We start from the raw sequence: 25,429 nt of genomic DNA, 5'->3' as shown, positions 1-25,429 counted from the left end.
GTCTGTATTCAGAGGAGTGGACTAAAACACACAGAGATCTATACCAGGCTATGAAGAGGAAGTCAGTAATCAGAGGAGTGGACTAAAACACACAGAGATCTATACCAGGCTATGAAGAGGAAGTCAAAAGATACTCAACAACAACCTGATTCAGTAAACAAATGGTTTTATTTTCACAGATAAAGAAAATAAATAATTCTCAGTGAAACCTCATTGGTGCTGATCCATCTACAAAAAAAAACACATACAGGCTTTTTTTTCAGACAACATATCTGAACAAAATGCTATTGGAACAAAACAAAACAACAGGAGAAAACAGAATGTCTTGCAAGAATATGATATGATGTATAGTACAGAATCCACGTATCCTAGTATTGTACACAGTACTTCATACATGTATAAAGTAAACACTGTTCTCTTCGATGGCAAGCTACAAAAAAAAAAACCTTCCTTTTAAGCCAACTGGTATAATGCATTATAAAGCTGGTATAATGCATTATAAATCAGCTGTAATGCATTAAGACTGGTTTGACCACTTAAATTGTGTTATTATCGTCTCATAGCAATGACTAAATAACAGGCATTTTGAGTCAGTTTAAAACAAGTAAGAAAGCATTTCATCTGTTGGCTTTAAGTAAAGTGTTGCAAAAGAAAACCGTTTATAAAACATAACAACGGTAGCCATTTTAAGATCGGTCTGATTTATGGAGGTGGACTCACAGTATCCAAACACTAGGTGTGCTACATTTTTTAAAATTATTTTTAAAATCATAAAAGTTAATGCCGTGTGCAAGAAAATTCTTCAAAAGAGAAAATCCAAAATGAAAATAAAAGAACTAAAATACATTTAAAGCTCTTTCATGATATTACACATCAGTATTCTCTAAATATTATATATTAATCTCATCAAATAAAATACATATTTTAAGATTTATATAAATCTCTTACAATCAATCGGTATCGCTTAAAATCGTATCTCCTAAAATCTCTTCAAATATTTCAGCTTTTACTAAAAGTTGCACGCCTTGTTTTCTAACAGCAGTTATATTATAACAGTATTATATATTACCCTAAAAAAAGCACATCAACATAAAGGATAATGACTTTGAGTTTTTTTTATTTATCTGAAATTGGTTCCAATAAAGAGGTTGAATCCTCAAACCGTCAACGAGCTACTGAGTCTACTGTCTCATGGACTGACACACTGCCGGTCCTCAGATTTACAAATGGAATCCATAGTGAGCAGAAGAAACAAGAACTCGTTGGAGCCCCTTTATGGAGACGGCCAATGGAAGGATGACTTGCTGAGGCTTCTGCACAACCCCGGGGCACCAAATAAGACAACAAGTTAACAAACTTCTTATAGGACGTTTGGGGTACCACCTCTTCCGTTTCACTCAGTTTCAAAACATGATCTCCTGTTTTCGTGCCTACTGAACATGACCCATGGGTTTTGTTTAAAATGGTACCCTATTCCCTGTATAGTGCACTACTTTTGACCAGGGCTCATTGAGGGAATAGGGTGCCATTTTGGACGTATCTCCGTGGGATCATAAGTCCATCCCCAGGCTGTGTATTTGGTCCAGCAGGAAGTCCATGTCTTCTCTGCTGACTTGAGGGCTAATGATGATCTGTCTGAAGAAGTTAGCCTTGTCTCCATGGGGCTGGTAGCCTACCATCATAGAGCCCTTCTTCATCATGCGCTCCTTAACCACTGGCGCCACCTGGGGGTAGGGAGTAGTACAGAACACTGTGAGATGGTGGAACTGGAAGATAAGGTATCAGTATTCCAGTAATCTCTCCTTCCTTCTGAAGTAAGAACTCATTCCCGTGTGAGAACATTGGATTGGTGTTTCCGTGTACCAGTCATTACCTTTCAAATGCATGAAGTCATGGCAGAAAGGAGACATTATTGGGACATAACCACAAGTCAAGTTGTATTTAGAGTCTCCACACACTGATCTAAGGTCCATTTCTGAATGGATTGGATTGGAGGAATATGGTCCCGCTTGACATCTGGTGTCAGTGGTGGGATCTGAACCCACGCCTCCGAAAGAGACTGGAGCATAAATCCTCATGGTTCGCTAACTATTGTCTCATTCATATCCTGTGAAATGGAATGTGTTTTTTTGTTTTTCAACATGAATTCATTCCTGAATTCAATTGTATTAACCTTTTTTGTGTTATTCACGACAGGGCTTCTGTTCATGTAGAAAAACACCACAGGAAAGGAGAGGATAGAGTTCTGGGCGGCAGGGTAGCCTAGTGGTTAGAGGGTTGGGCTAGTAACCGTAAAGGTTGCAAGTTTGAATCCCCGAGCTGACAAGGTAAAAATCTGTCGTTCTGCCCCTGAACAAGGCAGTTAACCCACTGTTCCTAGACCGTCATTGTAAATAAGAATTTGTTCTTAACTGACTTGCCTAGTTAAATAAAGGTAAAATATGAGGGGATGTCGTCTCTGACTTACCGCATGGACCTTTCTCCAGAACTCAGGTCCATCAGCCGTGTCCCTCAGACTGGGAGGAATGTACCAGAAACAGACGTTGGTGTACTCAGGCTCCATCACAAGACGGAATCCATCTCTCTTCTTGATCTCCTCGGCCAGATATCTACCAAAAGAGAAGGAAGTCAGAGTGTCAGAAATAATGATATAACACAACCGTACCAACACATTTCAGGCTAGAAGAGTTTTACTGAGCCATTTTTTTCAACAGTGCAAGACTGCAATGTGTCTTCTAGTCTGTCCAACACAGCGCTCCTGCTACATAGTCTTAGACAGACCCACCTATTTTATAACAAGTGAGTAATATCTTTCCTGTTGTCTATGTTTACATCACAGTAGTAGTCCTCCTGCTATCCTCTATACCACCACTAGAGGTCCCTGTCCTCCTGCTATCCTCTATACCACCACTAAAGGTCCCTGTCCTCCTGCTATCCTCTATACCACCACTAGAGGTCCCTGTCCTCCTGCTATCCTCTATACCACCACTAAAGGTCCCTGTCCTCCTGCTATCCTCTATACCACCACTAGAGGTCCCTGTCCTCCTGCTATCCTCTATACCACCACTAGAGGTCCCTGTCCTCCTGCTATCCTCTATACCACCACTAGAGGTCCCTGTCCTCCTGCTATCCTCTATACCACCGCTAGAGGTCCCTGTCCTCCTGCTATCCTCTATACCACCACTAGAGGTCCCTGTCCTCCTGCTATCCTCTATACCACCACTAGAGGTCCCTGTCCTCCTGCTATCCTCTATACCACCACTAGAGGTCCCTGTCCTCCTGCTATCCTCTATACCACCACTAAAGGTCCCTGTCCTCCTGCTATCCTCTATACCACCACTAGAGGTCCCTGTCCTCCTGCTATCCTCTATACCACCACTAGAGGTCCCTATCCTCCTGCTATCCTCTATGCCACCACTAAAGGTCCCTGTCCTCCTGCTATCCTCTATACCACCACTAGAGGTCCCTGTCCTCCTGCTATCCTCTATACCACCACTAGAGGTCCCTGTCCTCCTGCTATCCTCTATACCACCACTAGAGGTCCCTGTCCTCCTGCTATCCTCTATACCACCACTAGAGGTCCCTGTCCTCCTGCTATCCTCTATACCACCACTAGAGGTCCCTGTCCTCCTGCTATCCTCTATACCACCACTAGAGGTCCCTGTCCTCCTGCTATCCTCTATACCACCACTAGAGGTCCCTGTCCACCAGCCAAACAGGCGTGTATTCATTCCGATTCTGTTGAAAAACGTTTCTTAAAACGGAACGAAACAGGGATAAACATACCTGAATTTGTCCAATAGAAACTCTCGTTTGCAACTGTTGGACTAATGATTACACCCTGGATCAGCTAGATGCAGGTAAGAGGGTGGCGGTATTGAATGTGTCACTGTCTGTCACCTTAATTACTCAAATGCTTCTCTCTACCTCTGCACCTATATTGTAATCCTTCATTCATAGGCTAGGTTGTAGTAACCTCATGATGGGTATAGGGAACATTTGACTATCCTGTAGTAGCCTAAACCTATCCATGTTACATTGAACTGGGTGAACGGAATATGAATGACAGTCATCCAATATGACTGTAATAGAAATAAGGCCATTCTCATGGGGGAAAAAGGAATGGTCTTCCCTCATGTTAAACGGCACCAACCACCCTACTGAATCCTAAACAGCATTAGACAGATGACTGGAGCAGAGTGTCGTATAGCCCCCTATCTTAGTCCCACGGGCTATCAGTAGCAGTCTGAAAACAGCCTGGCCGCTGTCTGGTCTCGTGTCGTATATAACCCCCTATCTTAGTCCCACATACCCCCTGCAGTCAGTAGGTCCTGAACTGTAAAGGTGACCACAGGTCATCTGGATCAGAATAGATGAGAGGACAGCTAAAGGCCACACAGAATAGTTAAGGAACCCTGACCTGACCGTCATTTACTGCCAACAGCCCAGAAATAGAACCGGCTGCCCTCCAAATATACAGCTTGATTTCTAGGACTGCTTGAATACATGCAGTCTGCCAAGCCCTTTCTGCCTCTGTATTCTCCACTGTACACCTCGTCAGAAAGCTGTTGAGATGCTGTGGTTTCTCTTGTAGAAGATCTAACATTCCTCAGCCTGGGTTATATCTGTTAGAGGTATCCCAGGTGTAGGGTTTATTACTGTTATTACTCTCAGCGTATGGAAAACATACTGTTTGGATAGCAATGTTACTGTGTATAGACCAGAGGTGACCACAGTGTAGAGATGGAGCCTCCTGTCCTCCTGGAGAACTACCAGGCGGCTGTGCAGGCTTTTGCTTAAGCCCTGCTCTAACAGAGATGATTCAGCAGAAGTCTGCATACCTTAGTAGGTCGTCAGGGTTGGCCACCTTTTGCTATACAGTCTATTTGTAGCTAGCTACTGCTAGAGACACTGAGAGCAGGAAGCATTGGACAGATACTGATTGCATTCGATGCAGAGCCCTTCCCATCACTCTGTATTGCCCCCCCCCCCCAAAAAAATACATTTGATCAAGCAACTTAAAAACACCATGAAACCATTTGAATCTAAAGACTTTAAAATATAAGATTTGTCATCAATCCCAACCCTTTTTGCTATAACGTTAAAGTAGTCTAGCTTCTAGGTGTAAGCTGATGGACTGGGCTATTAGCTGAATAGACAGGACCAGACAGGACCAGACAGGTCCAGACAGTCTGAGGGTGTATACTCATGGATGCTCCAGGATCATGTTCAAGGGCGGTAGGTAGCCTAGTGGTCAAAGTGTTGGGCAAGTAACCGAAAGGTTGCTAGATCGAATCCCCGAGCTGACAAGGTAAAAATCTATCGTTCTGCCCCTGAACAAGGCAGTTAACCCACTGTTCCTAGACTGTCATTGTATGGCCTGCCACTACAATGTACACTAAAGCTCATACATTAGGCCAGAACTGTAAGTATTTTACTGGACCAGAGCACAAACACATCTGGGACCAGGCTAGATAGATGAGTCTTCTATCAAGACTTTGGAGGAAAAATAAAAGAGAAAGAAAATGTTTTTGTTTGTTGTCATAAGACGTTTCAAACTGACCTGGCCATAGCGAGGGCTCTGTCCACTCTCTCTTCCAGACCCTTGGTGCCGATGGCTTTCCACATCAGCCAGAACTTGAAGGCGTCGGGCTTACGGCTACACTGAATGGACTTGTCTCCCGTGTCATAGCTGACATCATAGAACTTATCCTGCTGGAAGAGGTAGGAGGCCTGGGCCGAGTGACACCGCTGCAGAAGATTCTAGAACAACGAAACACACAGAGAGAACACGTGAGTCTCTGGAGCAGAGTCTGGATAACGAGGAAGAGGTGGGAGGAGGAGGAGGAGGAGAAAGAGAAGGACGGAGAGGTGGGAGGAGGAGGAGGAGGAGGAGAAAGAGAAGGACGGAGAGGTGGGAGGAGGAGGAGGAGAAAGAGAAGGACGGAGAGGTGGGAGGAGGAGGAGGAGGAGAAAGAGAAGGACAGAGAGGTGGGAGGAGGAGGAGGAGGAGAAAGAGAAGGACGGAGAGGTGGGAGGAGGAGGAGGAGGAGGAAGAGAAGGACGGAGAGGTGGGAGGAGGAGGAGGAGGAGGAGGAGAAAGAGAAGGACAGAGAGGTGGGAGGAGGAGGAGGAGGAGGAGGAGAAAGAGAAGGACGGAGAGGTGGGAGGAGGAGGAGGAGGAGGAAGAGAAGGACGGAGAGGTGGGAGGAGGAGGAGGAAGAGAAGGACGGAGAGGTATTTGGTATTTTATAAGGATCGTCATTAGCTGTTACGACAGCAGCAGCTACTCTTCCTGGGGTCCACACATGACATAATACACAACATTCATTAATACAGAAAATGAATAGACAAGAACAGCTCAAGGACAGAATTACAATAAAACTAGTTCTAAAAGGCACACGTAGCTTACATCAATACCAATACATACACACAAACTATCTACGTCAAAGGAGGAGGAAGAGGAGAATGAGGGATAGAATGAGGAAGAGGAGGAAGATAATGAAGAGTAGGAGGAAGATAATGAAGAGGATGAGGAGAAACACAATGAGAAAGAGATTTCGCTACACTCACAATAACATCTGGTAACCATATGTATGTGACCAATACATTTTGATTTGATTTGACTTGAGGGGGAGGAGGATGAGGAAGATGAGGAAGGTGAGGAAGAAGAGGAAGAAGAGGAGGAGGAGAAGGCAGGGGAGGAAGAGGAGGCAGTGTTTATCATACCGTTTTGTCCCGAACCATGAATGCACAGCACTGTAGACCAGCCATCAGCATCTTGTGAGGATTCCATGCTACTGAGTTGGCTCTAAGAGGGAAACAAAGCAACAGAAAGGGGTTTAAAACCCTGTGTTACTATGAACAGTTTATACCTGTTGTCTTACTTCCACCTCCAGATATACCTGTTGTCTTACTTCCACCTCCAGATATACCTGTTGTCTTACTTCCACCTCCAGATATACCTGTTGTCTTACTTCCACCTCCAGATATACCTGTTGTCTTACTTCCACCTCCAGATATACCTGTTGTCTTACTTCCACCTCCAGATATACCTGTTGTCTTACTTCCACCTCCAGATATACCTGTTGTCTTACTTCCACCTCCAGATATACCTGTTGTCTTACTTCCACCTCCAGATATACCTGTTGTCTTACCTGTGAATTCCCTGTAGCAGGTATCTGTGTTTCTTAGACATCAGGGCTCCTCCTCCCCAACATGCCTACAGGAAGGACAGAGAAGAGACAGAGAAGAGACAGAGAAGAGACAGAGAAGAGACAGAGAAACAGACAGAGAAGAGACCGAGAAGAGACAGAGAAGAGAAGCGCGCAGCGAACAGAACAGAGAAGAGACAGAGAAGAGACAGAGAACAGACAGAGAAGAGACCGAGAAGAGACAGAGAAGAGACAGAGAACAGACAGAGAAGAGGGTGATTGAGTGAATGATTAAAGGAACAAACAAACTACTGAACAAATGCACAAATGGATTGATGGATCGATATATCAATAAATGAATGAAAGAATGATCTTTAATTAAGATCCACTTACATCTACATGCATCCAGAGATTGTGTCGTTCACAGATGTCAGCTATCTCCTCCAGCGGGTCGAAGGCCCCTAGTACGGTGGTCCCTGCTGTGGCGTTCACCATGAAGGGCAACGCTCCCTGTCAACAACAACAACAACAACAACAACAATATAATGTTACTCCAACATCCTGGTCATTAATACTATATACCATCAGAGGACAACAATATGTTACTCCATCACCCTGGTCATTAATACTATATTGCAGTTTCCTAACCATCACCATGGGTATATTCAACAGCAGTTCCATAACCTTCACCATGGGTATATTCAACAGCAGTTCCCTAACCATCACCATGGGTATATTCAACAGCAGTTCCCTAACCCTCACCATGGGTATATTCAACAGCAGTTTCCTAACCCTCACCATGGGTATATTCAACAGCAGTTCCTTAACCCTCACCATGGGTATATTCAACAGCAGTTCCCTAACCCTCACCATGGGTATAATCAACAGCAGTTCCCTAACCATCACCATGGGTATATTCAACAGCAGTTCCCTAACCATCACCATGGGTATATTCAACAGCAGTTCCCTAACCATCACCATGGGTATATTCAACAGCAGTTCCCTAACCTTCACCATGGGTATATTCAACAGCAGTTCCCTAACCCTCACCATGGGTATATTCAACAGCAGTTCCCTAACCATCACCATGGGTATATACAACAGCAGTTCCCTAACCATCACCATGGGTATATTCAACAGCAGTTCCCTAACCTTCACCATGGGTATAATCAACAGCAGTTCCCTAACCATCACCATGGGTATATTCAACAGCAGTTCCCTAACCCTCACCATGGGTATATTCAACAGCAGTTCCCTAACCCTCACCATGGGTATATTCAATAGCAGTTCCCTAACCATCACCATGGGTATATTCAACAGCAGTTCCCTAACCTTCACCATGGGTATATTCAACAGCAGTTCCCTAACCATCACCATGGGTATATTCAACAGCAGTTCCCTAACCATCACCATGGGTATATTCAACAGCAGTTCCCTAACCATCACCATGGGTATATTCAACAGCAGTTCCCTAACCATCACCATGGGTATATTCAACAGCAGTTCCCTAACCATCACCATGGGTATATTCAACAGCACTTCCCTAACCCTCACCATGGGTATATTCAACAGCAGTTCCCTAACCATCACCATGGGTATATTCAACAGCAGTTCCCTAACCATCACCATGGGTATATTCAACAGCAGTTCCCTAACCATCACCATGGGTATATTCAACAGCAGTTCCCTAACCATCACCATGGGTATATTCAACAGCAGTTCCCTAACCCTCACCATGGGTATATTCAACAGCAGTTCCCTAACCATCACCATGGGTATATTCAACAGCAGTTCCCTAACCTTCACCATGGGTATATTCAACAGCAGTTCCCTAACCATCACCATGGGTATATTCAACAGCAGTTCCCTAACCATCACCATGGGTATATTCAACAGCAGTTCCCTAACCATCACCATGGGTATATTCAACAGCAGTTCCCTAACCATCACCATGGGTATATTCAACAGCAGTTCCCTAACCATCACCATGGGTATATTCAACAGCAGTTCCCTAACCATCACCATGGGTATATTCAACAGCAGTTCCCTAACCATCACCATGGGTATATTCAACAGCAGTTCCCTAACCATCACCATGGGTATATTCAACAGCAGTTCCCTAACCATCACCATGGGTATATTCAACAGCAGTTCCCTAACCATCACCATGGGTATATTCAACAGCAGTTCCCTAACCATCACCATGGGTATATTCAACAGCAGTTCCCTAACCATCACCATGGGTATATTCAACAGCAGTTCCCTAACCATCACATGGGTATATTCAACAGCAGTTCCCTAACCATCACCATGGGTATATTCAACAGCAGTACCCTAACCATCACCATGGGTATATTCAACAGCAGTTCCCTAACCATCACCATGGGTATATTCAACAGCAGTTCCCTAAACATCACCATGGGTATATTCAACAGCAGTTCCCTAAACATCACCATGGGTATATTCAACAGCAGTTCCCTAACCATCACCATGGGTATATTCAACAGCAGTTCCCTAACCATCACCATGGGTATATTCAACAGCAGTTCCCTAACCATCACCATGGGTATATTCAACAGCAGTTCCCTAACCATCACCGTGGCTATATTCAACAGCAGTTCCCAGTTCCCGAATGTGTTTCATAACATATCTGACACCAAACAACTCTGCTGACTCCATTGACAGCTCTCCTTCTCACCTCATCTTTGGCTCTCTGTACTTGTTTCTCAAACTCCGCTGGAATCATCTTCCCTCTGAGAAACAAAGACACAAAGACATAGAAAGAAAGATGAACAAGGATTAGTAAAACCCAGGTGTCATAGTGACGCAGGTCAGTCATTGTGGACAGTGACAACAGAAGCGTGTGGTGTGGACAGTGGAAGTAACCGTGTAACTGTAGCAGTAACTAGCAGTAACTAGCCATAAGCATGTAATTGTAGCAGTAACCAGCAGTAACTGTAGCAGTAACTAGCAGTAACTAGCAGTAACTGTAGCAGTAACCAGCAGTAACCAGCAGTAACCGTGTAACTGTAGCAGTAACCAGCAGTAACCGTGTAACTGTAGCAGTAACCAGCAGTAACCAGCAGTAACCGTGTAACTGTAGCAGTAACCAGCAGTAACCAGCATACCTCTTATCCGACGGGATCACATAAACATTGTTGGTGCCAATTCCCAGGAAAGCTGCTGCTTTGGAAACAGAGTAATGACACTGAAAAGAACAAAGAGAGAAAAGTGTCACTGAGGGAGAACTGGTTAATCAACAAAATGACCAGTCTAGACAGGATCTACAATAAGGTGCTATATTAATGACCAGTCTAGACAGGATCCACAATAAGGTGCTATATTAATGACCAGTCTAGACAGGATCCACAATAAGGTGCTATATTAATGACCAGTCTAGACAGGATCCACAATAAGGTGCTATATTAATGACCAGTCTAGACAGGATCCACAATAAGGTGCTATATTAATGACCAGTCTAGACAGGATCCACAATAAGGTGCTATATTAATGACCAGTCTAGACAGGATCCACAATAAGGTGCTATATTAATGACCAGTCTAGACAGGATCCACAATAAGGTGCTATATTAATGACCAGTCTAGACAGGATCCACTATAAGGTGCTATATTAATGACCAGTCTAGACAGGATCCACAATAAGGTGCTATATTAATAACCAGTCTGGACAGGATCCACAATAAGGTGCTATATTAATGACCAGTCTAGACAGGATCCACAATAAGGTGCTATATTAATGACCAGTTTAGACAGGATCCACAATAAGGTGCTATATTAATGACCAGTCTAGACAGGATCCACAATAAGGTGCTATATTAATGACCAGTCTAGACAGGATCCACAATAAGGTGCTATATGACCAGTCTAGACAGGATCCACAATAAGGTGCTATACAGACAGGGATTGTAATATATATGGTGTTTATAGTACTACACACACACACACACACAGGGATTATAAAACCATTTATTCAATATCTTTCAGAGCAACAGCTGGAACTGAGAAACTCCCTGATAGCTGTGTGGCTGTTGTGATATGTTATCATAAAGAACTGAGAAACTCCCTGATAGCTGTGTGGCTGTTGTTATATGTTATCATAAAGAACTGAGCAGACACCCACTATGATGTGATATCCCACCTCCAGACTCCTGATACGGACCAGCCTGGGACTGGGTAGTGCTGCTGACTGGAATCATTTGACAGATGTATTAAGTAGGTGTATTGACTCTTTTCAGACGCTCTTTGAAAAGGTACTAACTGGTGCTGGTCCACACCATGTACACTCACACCCCCTGGTATTATCAAACTGTTACCCTGAGCATAGGGCTGGTCCAAACCATGTACACTCACACCCCTTGGTATTATCAAACTGTTACCCTGAGCATAGGGCTGGTCCACACCATGTACACTCACACCCCCTGGTATTATCAAACTGTTACCCTGAGCATAGGGCTGGTCCACACCATGTACACTCACACCCCCTGGTATTATCAAACTGTTAGGGCTGCTGCATAATGTTCGCTTTGTATGGTGTTATAATATGTGTGTGTGTGTGTGTGTGTGTGTGTGTGTGTGTGTGTGTGTGTGTGTGTGTGTGTGTGTGTGTGTGTGTGTGTGTGTGTGTGTTCGCTTTGTATGGTGTTCGCTTTGTATGGTGTTATAATGATAACAGGTGTTGGCCTGTGTGTGTGTGTGTGTGTGTGTGTGTGTGTGTGTGTGTGTGTGTGTGTGTGTGTGTGTGTGTGTGGTGTTAAAACAATAATAGGTGTTGGCCTGCCCTTTGTGTGTGTGTGTGTGTTTACCTCCTGAGATGTAAACATGACCAGTCTAGGCAAGGCAGACAGGCCCAGCACCTTCACATCAGGACAGTGGTGGTACCTGGCCACGTTCACAGCATACATGTTGGACACAGAGCCACCTGGAGAACACAGAGACAATCTCTCAGTAAGAAGATGATGAAGAAGATGAAGGATGAAGATGAAGAAGATGAAGAAAATGAAGAAGAAGAAGAAGGAGAAGAAGAGGATGATGAAGTAGAAGGGGAAGATGAGGAAGAAAATGAAGAGGAAGATGAAGATGAAGGGGAAGATGAGGAAGAAAATGAAGAACAAGATGAAGAACAAGATGAGGAAGAAGAAGATGAAGAAGGAGAAGAAGAAGAAGATGAAGATGGAGAAGAAGAAGATGTCAGTCTGTGTGGTTTCCATACCTGGGCTGAAGATGCCGTCCCCTCCTTCCTGCCATCCAATGATCTCAATCATCTTCTTTAGGACGGCCTCCTCTGTCAGCAGGAACACTGGAGCCACCTCGTATGTGTACCTGCCAAGACAAACAACATGTGCAGTCACTGATTCACCTGCTCTCACCTGAGCTACATACTATCCAATCAATCATCAAGAACGAGCTACAGACACTTCTGAAATGAATAGCAGAATAGTTGTCATTGATATAATTTCAGTAATCATAAAATCCCACATCCCTTGTCAGGCACAGTTATACAGTGAGTATGAGTACATGGTGACAGACCACTCAGATCATATGATATGGTAAGATATAATACTCACAGACTGGGGTTGATAGCTTCTGTGATGAATCGACCCACTAGTGAATAAGGGTCCATGCCTGCATAGAGCTGGTTGAAGAAGAGAGGATGTCCTGCATATACAAACACACAAGGTTTGATTCAATCACAACTAAGTTTCCAGGTTTTCCAGAAAATCCTGGTCGGAAGATTCCCGGGATCAGGAGAGAATAAGCAAGAAATCCAGATACTCCAAACAGGATTTCTGGAGAAGCTGGGAAAATTTACCGTAATTTTGCAACCCAAATCAGAACCTACAGTTGTCAGATATTAATTTGACCAGTATTGTCGCAGCAAAATATGCCTTCAGCAACAGGATTTAATCGGTGGTTAGGCTATTAGCTTCAAGAAAAGTGGAATACTGTTAATATAATCGTGTGTTAGTGTGGGTTTTCACTGAATTTATGTAAATCATGAAGATTCAGGAAGGAGGAAGATTCTCAGCAACAAAAGAGTGATCAAACTAAGATCCTACATCTGTAAAGGCTTTAGCTCGACAGGCTAGCAAAGTCTTGTGGATTCACAGCAGAACCTGGGATTCAAACTCCTATCGTTCACATGTGTAAACAGAGGTGCTTAACTTGCACTCTGCTGCATCCACTGGCACTAAGGAACATTTCTCAGTCTATTCCCGACAGACTGCTATTCCTGACACATACATTGAGACGTGAGACGAGGAGTGTGCCAGCGTTGCCCTGTTTCCTGTGTCAATGTTTCTATATAAAGTACATCATATTGTGTTTTAGGGTCTGACTGGACCAGGCTAGATGCAGGACACAGCAGCTCAGATGTCAGGGACTGAGAGCGTTAAGGGGCTGGGAGGGTTAAGAGGCTGGGAGGCTGGGAGGGTGAAGAGGCTGGGAGCGTTAAGAGGCTGGGAGGGTTAAGGGACTGGGAGGGTTAAGAGGCTGGGAGGGTTAAGGGGCTGGGAGGGTTAAGAGGCTGGGAGGGTTAAGGGGCTGGGAGGGTTAAGGGGCTGGGAGGGTTAAGGGGCTGGGAGGGTTAAAGGGCTGGGAGGGTTAAGAGGCTGGGAGGGTTAAGAGGCTGGGAGGGTTAAGGGACTAGGAGGGTTAAGAGGCTGGGAGGAGCTACTGTTGCTAGCTTGATGATTTACAGCCTGGGTTGGATAGGGATGGGTTAGTGTATCTAGTGTGAGTACAGTTGGTAGAGCATGGTGCTTTCCAACACCAGGATTGTGGGTTCTATTCCCAGGGCCAACCATATGTAAAATGTATGACTGTAAGGGTCTGCTAAAAATATGGCATTTAGTACAGTAACCCTACCCTAATGTTAGCTATCTTTAACCCTACCCTAATGTTAGCTATCTTTAACCCTACCCTAATGTTAGCTAACTTTAACCCTACCCTAATGTTAGCTATCTTTATCCCTACCCTAATGTTAGCTATCTTTAACCCTACCCTAATGTTAGCTAACTTTAACCCTACCCTAATGTTAGCTATCTTTAACCCTACCCTAATGTTAGCTATCTTTAACCCTACCCTAATGTTAGCTAACTTTAACCCTACCCTAATGTTAGCTATCTTTATCCCTACCCTAATGTTAGCTAACTTGAACCCTACCCTAATGTTAGCTAACTTTAACCCTACCCTAATGTTAGCTATCTTTAACCCTACCCTAATGTTAGCTAACTTTAACCCTACACCAATGTTAGCTAACTTTAACCCTACCCTAATGTTAGCTAACTTTAACCCTACCCTAATGTTAGCTAACTTTAACCCTAACCTAATGTTAGCTAACTTTAACCCTACCCTAATGTTAGCTAACTTTAACCCTACCCTAATGTTAGCTATCTTTAACCCTACCCTAATGTTAGCTAACTTTAACCCTACCCTAATGTTAGCTAACTTTAACCCTACCCTAATGTTAGCTAACTTTAACCCTACCCTAATGTTAGCTAACTTTAACCCTACCTAATGTTAGCTATCTTTAACCCTGCCCTAATGTTAGCTAACTTTAAACCTACCCTAATGTTAGCTATCTTTAACCCTACCCTAATGTTAGCTAACTTTAACCCTACCCTAACGTTAGCTATCTTTAACCCTGCCCTAATGTTAGCTAACTTTAAACCTAAACTAATGTTAGCTATCTTTAACCCTACCCTAATGTTAGCTAACTTTAACCCTACCCTAATGTTAGCTAACTTTAACCCTACCCTAATGTTAGCTATCTTTAACCCTGCCCTAATGTTAGCTATCTTTAACCCTAACCTAATGTTAGCTAACTTTAACCCTACCCTAATGTTAGCTAACTTTAACCCTACCCTAATGTTAGCTATCTTTAACCCTGCCCTAATGTTAGCTAACTGGGGAGTTTTAGTTTGAAGGTTAGTTGTTTGACAGAGCTGGTTGACAGGGGTTTTACATTTGTGGTCTGGCTGGACCAGGCTAGGTGGGGGTCAAGGGAGCTCAGATGTCAGGGGCCGGGAGGTTTAAGGGGCCGGGAGTGTTAAGGGGCTGGGACGGTTATGAAGGATGGGCTACTGTCGCTAGTTTGATGATTAACAGCCTGGGTTGGATAGGATAACGCTGGGTGGATTAACAGCCTGGGTTGGATAGGATAACGCTGGGTGGAAGGATGGGAGCTACTATCGCTATAGCCTGTATTGTCCAGTAGCTAGCGTAAGTGCAGTGAGGGTGGCTAACTAGGGTCTAGCTAGTTAATTATGTAACATAGCTGACTGGGGAGTTTAGAGGGAGTCTGGGCTGGAGAATTTGAAGGTTAGTTCGTTAACAGACCTGGTTGACAAGGGTTTTAAATGTGGGGTTTGGCTGGGGGTTTTCAAGGTTAGGGATTGGCTGCATGGGGATTAGGGTTGAGCTGTTTCCTACCAGTCTTGACACTGTATCGTATGGCAAAAGAGAGACTCTGGGCTGGAGAGTTAGAAGGTTAGGGTTTAGGACAGGTTTGGGATGAAGCTCATTGGTATCTTTTTAAAGAGTCCGGGTTTTGAAAGTCAGGGTTTGGATGGGGGGGGGGTCAGGGTTTGGCTGAGGTCTGGGGGTTCAGATTTTAAATCAGGGTTGAGCTGGGTTCTTACCGGTCTTGACACTGTATCGGATGGCATCCCGACAGCGCTGCAGTATCTGGGGGTGTGCCTCGCCTCCTTCCCTCAGCTCTAGGTCTAATAGGTCCTTCAGCTGCTCCGGAGAGCGCCACTCACACACCTGTTATACGGGAGAGAAGGAAATAGACTTTGGGTGTTTCTCAAAATGCATACTACCGTGCTCCGAGCACGCAAATTAGAGCACGGGACGGTGGGAGTATGAGTCCAAATCATAGTTTGCAAAACGGAGCACGGGGGGCAGTTCTCGAATGCGTACTCCGTTTGTACATATTCTGAAGCATGCATCGATACAAGCTGCAACGGAAAGTATGCACAGAAATATGATGCAACCGTGTTAAAAATTATGCAACATTTCTTAAAATCAATGGCGGACATTAACTGAGCTGAATCCAGAGAAAATACACTCCGACTTCGGAATGAAATGTTGCCTATTCACATCTCATATGTTGGCTGACAACAATATTTTATCTTGTTTTATCTTGTCTTATTTTATTTTGGCATGTTTACCTGCCTACAATACCCACTGTAGTGTGTGTAAATCGCAAGCCCATAGTAAGTCAAAAGGGCTAACTGTCTTGCTACTACTGTTAGCTAGCCACAGAGAATTGTTAGCTAGCTAGCTACCCACAAAGACTTGACACCTAAAACGTTTTGCTTTGTGTATATCCTGTTTGGCCTCTATTGTTGCCATTGTCCTGTCTGGAAGAAGGGTCAGTGAATGGGGAGGTGCAGCGTGAGGTAATACAGTAAGGGGGAGTACTTCTCAAGTGTAATGTTTTATGTGTTTTCCACACTCTCGTCCTCACAAGAACGTACTCTGAAAATGCACTCAGAGCGTGAGAGTATGGAGTGCGGTAGGTAGTATGCATATTGATAAACACCCTTCAAGTTATATAGTGAAAATGGTGCCATTTCAGACTGTCCCCTCCACTAGATGTTTGTTTACCTTATCCTTGACGTCAGACAAACTACCTGGGCCTATTCACCATCCATAAAGAACATGTACTGTATATCAATCAAATCGAATCTAATTTTACAGTAGCTATTACAGTGAAAACATACCATGTTATTGTTTGAGGAGAGTGCACAGTTATGAACTTGAAAATGTATATATTGACATTTGGGCAGACTTGATACAACATTTTGAACATAAATGCAATGGTTCAATGGATCAGTCTAAAACTTTGCACATACAATGCTGCCATCTAGTGGCCAAAATCTAAATTGCACCTGGAGTCCTAAGTCAGATCATGGCCTTTCTCTTGCATTTCAAAGATGATGGAACAAAAAAATTCATGTTTTTTTCTTTGTATTATCTTTTACCAAATCTATTGTGTTATATTCTCCTACATTAATTTCAAATTTCCACAAACTTCAAAGTGTTTCTTTTCAAATGGTACCAATAATATGCATATCGTTGCTTCAGGTCCTGAGCTACAGGCAGTTAGATTTGGGTTTGTCATTGTACGCGAAAATTGAAAAAAAGGGTCCGATCCTTTAACCAACAATGCAGTTTTAAGAAAAATAAGAGTTAAGAAAATACTTACTAAGTAAACTAAAGTTACAAAAAAATTATAATAATACAGGATGTACGTTACCGAGCCAATGTGCGGGGGTACAGGTTAGTCGAGGTCAATAAGGTAATATATACATGTAGGTAGGGGTAAAGTGACTATGCATCGATAATAAACAGCGAGTAGCAGCAATGTAAAAAAAAAAAAGGAGGGTCAATGGGTCAATGCAAATAGTCCGGGTGGCCATTTACCTGATAAATTCTTATACAGGTCCATTCCCTATTGTTTGAAAAATAAACTCCAGCATTCTGGTATACTTCACAACAGATCTAATTTTCCTTTATGCATCCTGGGACTGGAAGTGCATGGTGTGAGAAAGAATTGGAAAAGAGATGTTTACCTTCTCCTTGACGTCAGTAGCCTTCCAGACGGCCTCCTCCATGATGATGGGCATGGCTTCTCTGAGGAAGCTCTCTGCTTCCCGGATGTCCAGCGTGGGGCCGTTCAGAGTCACCCCGTCCACAAGCACTGGGGGCCTCTTCCCCTTGGGCTCCGCAGGGCTCTCTGAGGCCTTACTAGAGGTATCTGGGGGTAGGAGATAACAGACAGAAAAGTCAATACTAGAGGTATGTATCTGGGGGTAGGAGATAACAGACAGTAATGTCAATACCAGAGGTCTGATGGTCAGATAGAGGGTTAGATGGAGATAACAGGTCAGTTCATGGTTCTAATGGTCTCTCTGGCTGGGGTCTTACTAGGGGTCTAGTGGTCTCTCTTGCTGGGGTCTACTAGGGGTCTAGTGGTCTCTCTTGCTGGGGTCTACTAGGGGTCTAGTGGTCTCTCTGGCTGGGGTCTACTAGGGGTCTAGTGGTCTCTCTGGCTGGGGTCTTACTAGGGGTCTAGTGGTCTCTCTGGCTGGGGTCTTACTAGGGGTCTAGTGGTCTCTCTGGCTGGGGTCTACTAGGGGTCTAGTGGTCTCTCTGGCTGGGGTCTTACTAGGGGTCTAGTGGTCTCTCTGGCTGGGGTCTACTAGGGGTCTAGTGGTCTCTCTGGCTGGGGTCTTACTAGGGGTCTAGTGGTCTCTCTTGCTGGGGTCTTACTAGGGGTCTAGTGGTCTCTCTGGCTGGGGTCTTACTAGGGGTCTAGTGGTCTCTCTGGCTGGGGTCTACTAGGGGTCTGGTGGTCTCTCTGGCTGGGGTCTTACTAGGGGTCTAGTGGTCTCTCTGGCTGGGGTCTTACTAGGGGTCTAGTGGTCTCTCTGGCTGGGGTCTTACTAGGGGTCTAGTGGTCTCTCTTGCTGGGGTCTACTAGGGGTCTAGTGGTCTCTCTTGCTGGGGTCTACTAGGGGTCTAGTGGTCTCTCTGGCTGGGGTCTACTAGGGGTCTAGTGGTCTCTCTGGCTGGGGTCTTACTAGGGGTCTAGTGGTCTCTCTTGCTGGGGTCTTACTAGGGGTCTAGTGGTCTCTCTGGCTGGGGTCTTACTAGGGGTCTAGTGGTCTCTCTGGCTGGGGTCTACTAGGGGTCTAGTGGTCTCTCTTGCTGGGGTCTACTAGGGGTCTAGTGGTCTCTCTGGCTGGGGTCTTACTAGGGGTCTAGTGGTCTCTCTGGCTGGGGTCTTACTAGGGGTCTAGTGGTCTCTCTGGCTGGGGTCTACTAGGGGTCTAGTGGTCTCTCTTGCTGGGGTCTTACTAGGGTTTTCTGGTGGTTCTACAGTTCATATGTATTTATTTATTGATTTTATTTAACCTTTATTTAACATATAATAGCGTCAATAGTTTGTCAACAGCTGGTGATAAAAAGCACTTCATTGGATGACACACTTGAACAGGTACATACAGAACAGTACAATCATAGCCAGACTACAGCTGACTAGGGGCCTCAGGGTCAGAGTAACACTGCTACTGTAGATGGCCCTCTAATACAGCTGTAACACTGCTACTGTAGATGGCCCTCTAATACAGCTGTAACACTGCTACTGTAGATGACCCTCTAATACAGCTAGTAACACTGCTACTGTAGATGGCCCTCTAATACAGCTGTACCACTGCTACTGTAGATGGCCCTCTAATACAGCTAGTAACACTGCTACTGTAGATGGCCCTCTAATACAGCTGTAACACTGCTACTGTAGATGGCCCTCTAATACAGCTAGTAACACTGTAGATGGCCCTCTAATACAGCTAGTAACACTGCTACTGTAGATGGCCCTCTAATACAGCTAGTAACACTGCTACTGTAGATGGCCCTCTAATACAGCAGTAACACTGCTACTGTAGATGGCCCTCTAATACAGCTAGTAACACTGCTACTGTAGATGGCCCTCTAATACAGCTAGTAACACTGCTAGATGGCCCTCTAATACAGCTGTAACACTGCTACCTGTAGATGGCCCTCTAATACAGCTAGTAACACTGCTACTGTAGATGGCCCTCTAATACAGCTGTAACACTGCTACTGTAGATGGCCCTCTAATACAGCTGTAACACTGCTACTGTAGATGGCCCTCTAATACAGCTAGTAACACTGCTAGATGGCCCTCTAATACAGCTGTAACACTGCTACTGTAGATGGCCCTCTAATACAGCTGTAACACTGCTACTGTAGATGGCCCTCTAATACAGCTGTAACACTGCTACTGTAGATGGCCCTCTAATACAGCTGTAACACTGCTACTGTAGATGGCCCTCTAATACAGCTAGTAACACTGCTACTGTAGATGGCCCTCTAATACAGCTAGTAACACTGCTACTGTAGATGGCCCTCTAATACAGCTAGTAACACTGCTACTGTAGATGGCCCTCTAATACAGCTAGTAACACTGCTACTGTAGATGGCCCTCTAATACAGCTAGTAACACTGCTACTGTAGATGGCCCTCTAATACAGCTAGTAACACTGCTACTGTAGATGGCCCTCTAATACAGCTAGTAACACTGCTACTGTAGATGACCCTCTAATACAGCTAGTAACACTGCTACTGTAGATGGCCCTCTAATACAGCTGTAACACTGCTACTGTAGATGGCCCTCTAATACAGCTAGTAACACTGCTACTGTAGATGGCCCTCTAATACAGCTAGTAACACTGCTACTGTAGATGGCCCTCTAATACAGCTGTAACACTGCTACTGTAGATGGCCCTCTAATACAGCTGTAACACTGCTACTGTAGATGGCCCTCTAATACAGCTAGTAACACTGCTACTGTAGATGGCCCTCTAATACAGCTAGTAACACTGCTACTGTAGATGGCCCTCTAATACAGCTGTAACACTGCTACTGTAGATGGCCCTCTAATACAGCTAGTAACACTGCTACTGTAGATGGCCCTCTAATGCAGCTAGTAACACTGCTACTGTAGATGGCCCTCTAATACAGCTGTTTTAGTACTATATCTCTTACGCAATGATGAAAATAATCATGGCCTCCAAAACCCTCTAGCTTGCATACTGGACCCTATTCCAACTAAACTACTGAAAGAGCTGCTTCCTGTGCTTGGCCCTCCTATGTTGAACATAATAAACGGCTCTCTATCCACCGGATGTGTACCAAGCTCACTAAAAGTGGCAGTAATAAAGCCTCTCTTGAAAAAAGCCGAATCTTGATCCAGAAATTATAAAAAACTATCGGCCTATATCGAATCTTCCATTCCTCTCCAAAATTTTAGAAAAAGCTGTTGCACAGCAACTTGACTGCCTTCCTGAAGACAAACAATGTATACGAAACGCTTCAGTCTGGTTTTAGACCCCATCATAGCACTGAGACTGCACTTGTGAAGGTGGTAAATGACCTTTTAATGACGTCGACCCAGGCTCTGCATCTGTCCTCGTGCTCCTAGATCTTAGTGCCGCTTTTGATACCATCGATCACCACATTCTTTTTGGAGAGATTGGAAACCCAAATTGGTCTACATGGACAAGTTCTGGCCTGGTTTAGATCTTATCTGTCGGAAAGATATCAGTTTGTCTCTGTGAATGGTTTGTCCCTCTGACAAATCAATTGTAAATTTCGGTGTTCCTCAAGGTTCCGTTTTAGACCACTATTGTTTTCACTATATTTTTACCTCTTGGGGATGTCATTCGAAAACATAATGTTAAATTTCACTGCTATGCAGACGACACACAGCTGTACATTTCAATAAAACATGGTGAAGCCCCAAAATTGCTCCTCGCTAGAAGCCTGTGTTTCAGACAGTAAAGAAGTGGATGGCTGCAAACTTTCTACTTTAAACTTCGGACAAAACAGAGATGCTTGTTCTAGGTCCCAAGAAACAAAGAGATCTTCTGTTGAATCTGACAATTAATCTGGATGGTTGTACAGTCGTCTCAAATAAAAACTGTGAAGGACCTCGGAAGCATTCTCTGGACCCTGATCTCTCTTTTGAAGAACATATCAAGACTGTTTCAGGACAGCTTTTTTCCATCTACGTAACATTGCAAAAATCAGAAATTTTCTGTCCAAAAATGCGCCGAAAAAATTAATCCATGCTTTTGTTACTTCTAGGCTGGACTACTGCAATGCTCTACCTTCCGGCTACCCGGATAAAGCACTAAATAAACTTCAGTTAGTGCTAAATACGGCTGCTAGAATCCCTGACTAGAACCAAAAAATTTGATCATATTACTCCAGTGTTAGCCTCCCTACACTGGCTTCCTATCAAAAGGGCTGATTTCGAAGGTTTTACTGCTAACCTACAAAGCATTACATGGGCTTGCTCCTACCTATCTTTCCGATTTGGTCCTGCCGTACATACCTACACAGCGCCTACGGTCACAAAGACGCAGGCCTCTAATTGTCCCTAGAATTTCTAAGCAAACGGCTGGAGGTAGGGCTTTCTCCTATAGACCTCCATTTTTATGGAATGGTCTGCCTACCAATGTGAGAGACGCAACTCAGTCTCAACCTTTAAGTCTTTACTGAAGACTTATCTCTTCAGTAGGTCCTATGATTAAGTATAGTCTGGCCCAGGAGTGTGAAGGTGAACGAAAGGCTGGAGCAACGAACCGCCTTGCTGTCTCTGCCTTGCCGGTTCCCCTCTTTCCACTGGGATTCTCTGCCTCTAACCCTTTTACAGAGGCTGAGTCACTGGCCTACTGGTGTTCTTCCATGCCGTCCATGGAGGGGTGCGTCACTTGAGTGGGTTGAGTCACTGACGTGGTCTTCCTGTCTGGGTTGGCGCCCCCCTTGGGTTGTGCCAGTGGCGGAGATCGTTGGGGCTATACTCGGCCTTGTCTTAGGACCAGTAAGTTGGTGGTTGGAGACATCCCTCTAGTGGTGTGGGGGCTGTGCTTTTGGCAAAGTGGTGGGGTTATATCCCTGCCTGTTTGGCCCTGTCCGGTGTCATCGGATGGGGCCACAGTGTCTTCTGATCCCTCCTGTCTCAGCCTCCAGTATTTATGCTGCAGTAGTTTATGTGTCGGGGGCTAGGGTCAGTCTGTTACATCTGGAGTATTTCTCTTGTCTTATCCGGTGTCCTGTGTGTATTTAAATATGCTCTCTCTAATTCTCTCTTTCTCTCTTTCTGTCTTTCTCTCGGAGGACCTGAGCCCTAGGACCATGCCTCAGGACTACCTGGTATGATGACTCCCTTGCTGTCCCCAGTCCACCTGGCCGTGCTGCTGCTCCAGTTTCAACTGTTCTGCCTGCGGCTATGGAACCCCTGACCCTGTTCACCGGACGTGCTTGTTTCACCCTCGACAACTACTATGATTATTATTATTTGACCATGCTGGTCATTTATGAACATTTTAACATTTTAACATTTTGACCATGTTCTGTTATAATATCCACCCTGCACAGCCAGAGAAGAGGACTGGCCACCCCTCACCCAGCCTGGTTCCTCTCTAGGTTTCTTCCTGAGGTTTTTTTGGCCTTTCTAGGGAGTTTTTCCTAGGGAGTTTTTCCTAGCCACCGTGCTTCTTTCACATGCTTTGCTTGCTGTTTGGGGTTTTAGGCTGGGTTTCTGTACAGCACTTTGAGAATATCAGCTGATGTACGAAGGGCTATATAAAAATAAATTTGATTTGATTTGATTTGAGCTGTACCACTGCTACTGTAGATGGCCCTCTAATACAGCTGTAACACTGCTACTGTAGATGGCCCTCTAATACAGCTGTAACACTGCTACTGTAGATGGCCCCTAATACAGCTGTAACACTGCTACTGTAGATGGCCCTCTAATACAGCTGTAACACTGTAGATGGCCCTCTAATACAGCAGTAACACTGCTACTGTAGATGGCCCTCTAATACCGCTGTAACACTGCTACTGTAGATGGCCCTCTAATACAGCTGTAACACTGCTACTGTAGATGGCCCTCTAATACAGCTGTAACACTGCTACTGTAGATGACCCTCTAATACAGCTAGTAACACTGCTACTGTAGATGACCCTCTAATACAGCTGTAACACTGCTACTGTAGATGGCCCTCTAATACAGCTGTAACACTGCTACTGTAGATGGCCCTCTAATACAGCTGTAACACTGCTACTGTAGATGGCCCTCTAATACAGCTAGTAACACTGCTACTGTAGATGCATCCAAAAAGGCATCCTATTCTTGTGCACTACTTTTGAGCATGGGTCCTGGTCATAAGTACACTACATAGGGAATATGGAGGCCATTTAGGACGCACACCGCAACTCAAGCCTTATTTCAGCTGTGACGCATTCTGTAAGCTCACTGTTATTTACTGGCGTCTCCGTTTGGCTAAGGATGTTACAAGAATATCCACGCTCATTCCTGACTGACCACTGACTGGGGGCTGCAAATCAAATGGCCCTGGTCTAAAGTAGTGCACTACATGGTGAATACGGTGCCAATCAGGCCACACACAGACAATAATGACAGACAGGATAACTGTCATCCACTTTATACTGTTTATAGCCTATAGCCTAGCATATGCTGTCCAATAACCTGCGAAATGGAACGGTACATGCGTGAGACACGTAGCTACTGCGCTACTGGCGCACCTTGCAGCTCCTGTCCACGGTTGGTTCACGCTACCTCAAAACGGGGCAGACAGTCTTACACTGTGCGTTCTGTGACAGACCGGCTCTTTCTTTCTTTCCCCAACATAGCAAGTTAGGCTACTGATGAAAATAACGCATTTCCAAACAATTAAGTATTACATTGTATCTACTTATTATGCAAAGGTCTATTCTATTCAATACCTCCGCAGAGAGACACCTTGCCAGGGCGACTTTCCCCGCTGCCCATCTTCCGAGCACAGGGCGCTGAGCAGCGTGTGAACAGGTGATGCCTGACCCGACCAGATAGAGGGCGCTGGGTGACATTATAGTACACTGACGTAAATTCATTCTAAAGACATTGTGACAACTTCTATTCTCCAGGCAAAACGCACTAAAATGTCCACATATTGTATTTTTTTATTTTGAGAGAACAGTAAACATTTCAATTCAATATATAGCTAATGATAATCAATATATATTTGCAAATAACATGAAATGCTCCTTCATTAGCCTAACAAACATGTAATAACGAAGGAATAAAGCGAAATAGCAGTCCAACATACCGTTCAAATGTCTTTCATTCGTCGGCGCCATTGTTCATTTATGGTATAATTGATTGGTCTCAAACAGCTCCGATCTTCCAGCTAAATTTTTTTTTAATGTTTGGAGATAAAACAGAATGTCTCCTTTATAGACCAAGAATGTCTTTAACCTGGTGACGTCGCGCCCCGTGGGCAAGGTTAGGCCATCCTTGTTCCTGGCTGGTTGCCTGGGCGTCATGGAAGAACACTGGCTGATTACAGTAAAGAGTCTAGAAGAATCAAGTTGCCTAATTTTTTCTCTGCACGTTACCGCAAGTCTACGGTCTCACGGCGTCGGAGCGTTTGTTTGTATCGTGCTGAAATGGAGAGAGGAGCAGGTGGAGAGCTCTGATGACTGGGGAGTGAGGGAGGATACGTGCTCTCTTGTTCACATTCATACCTATATGTTACACTTTAGAACAGTTGAAACATTTATGCTATTTTATTAGGGCAATATATTTCCTATGGAACATCTCCGATATAGAATTAGAGAATTCTGTATTTTTCCTAAAGACATAAACGTAAA

The 25,429-nt window shown here is 44.4% G+C and overlaps 1 protein-coding gene across 1 annotated transcript; it reads right to left on the bottom strand.

Annotated features, from left to right (window-relative positions):
- Window positions 1-149: 149 nt before the first annotated feature.
- Window positions 150-25,121, bottom strand: LOC106594092 (acidic amino acid decarboxylase GADL1). The gene is made up of 14 exons (XM_045719367.1): window positions 24,886-25,121; window positions 17,755-17,939; window positions 15,814-15,940; window positions 12,739-12,829; window positions 12,384-12,493; window positions 11,977-12,092; window positions 10,283-10,362; window positions 9,853-9,907; window positions 7,548-7,664; window positions 7,158-7,222; window positions 6,730-6,811; window positions 5,564-5,763; window positions 2,468-2,609; window positions 150-1,724 (listed from the first exon to the last, which is right to left on the bottom strand). The coding sequence occupies exons 1-14, from the start codon at window positions 24,914-24,916 to the stop codon at window positions 1,551-1,553; spliced, it is 1,575 nt and encodes a 524-aa protein (XP_045575323.1). The 5' UTR covers window positions 24,917-25,121; the 3' UTR covers window positions 150-1,550.
- Between the last annotated feature and the right edge of the window lie 308 nt (window positions 25,122-25,429).

The sequence above is a fragment of the Salmo salar genome, chromosome ssa05 (genome assembly GCF_905237065.1).
Source record: "Salmo salar chromosome ssa05, Ssal_v3.1, whole genome shotgun sequence".
Lineage (NCBI taxonomy): Eukaryota > Metazoa > Chordata > Actinopteri > Salmoniformes > Salmonidae > Salmo > Salmo salar.
Note: the sequence above shows the minus strand (reverse complement) of the source record. Positions and strands in the feature narration are given on the sequence as shown.

Excerpts from the sequence above, each read along its gene's own strand:
- LOC106594092 (XM_045719367.1), bottom strand. The coding sequence starts at position 24,916 with ATGGCGCCGACGAATGAAAGACATTTGAACG. Across the intron at positions 10,363-11,976 it reads TCATGTTTACATCTCAGGAG|TGTCATTACTCTGTTTCCAA; the intron begins GTAAACACACAC and ends TGTTCTTTTCAG. Across the intron at positions 7,665-9,852 it reads TACAGAGAGCCAAAGATGAG|GGAGCGTTGCCCTTCATGGT; the intron begins GTGAGAAGGAGA and ends TGTTGTTGACAG.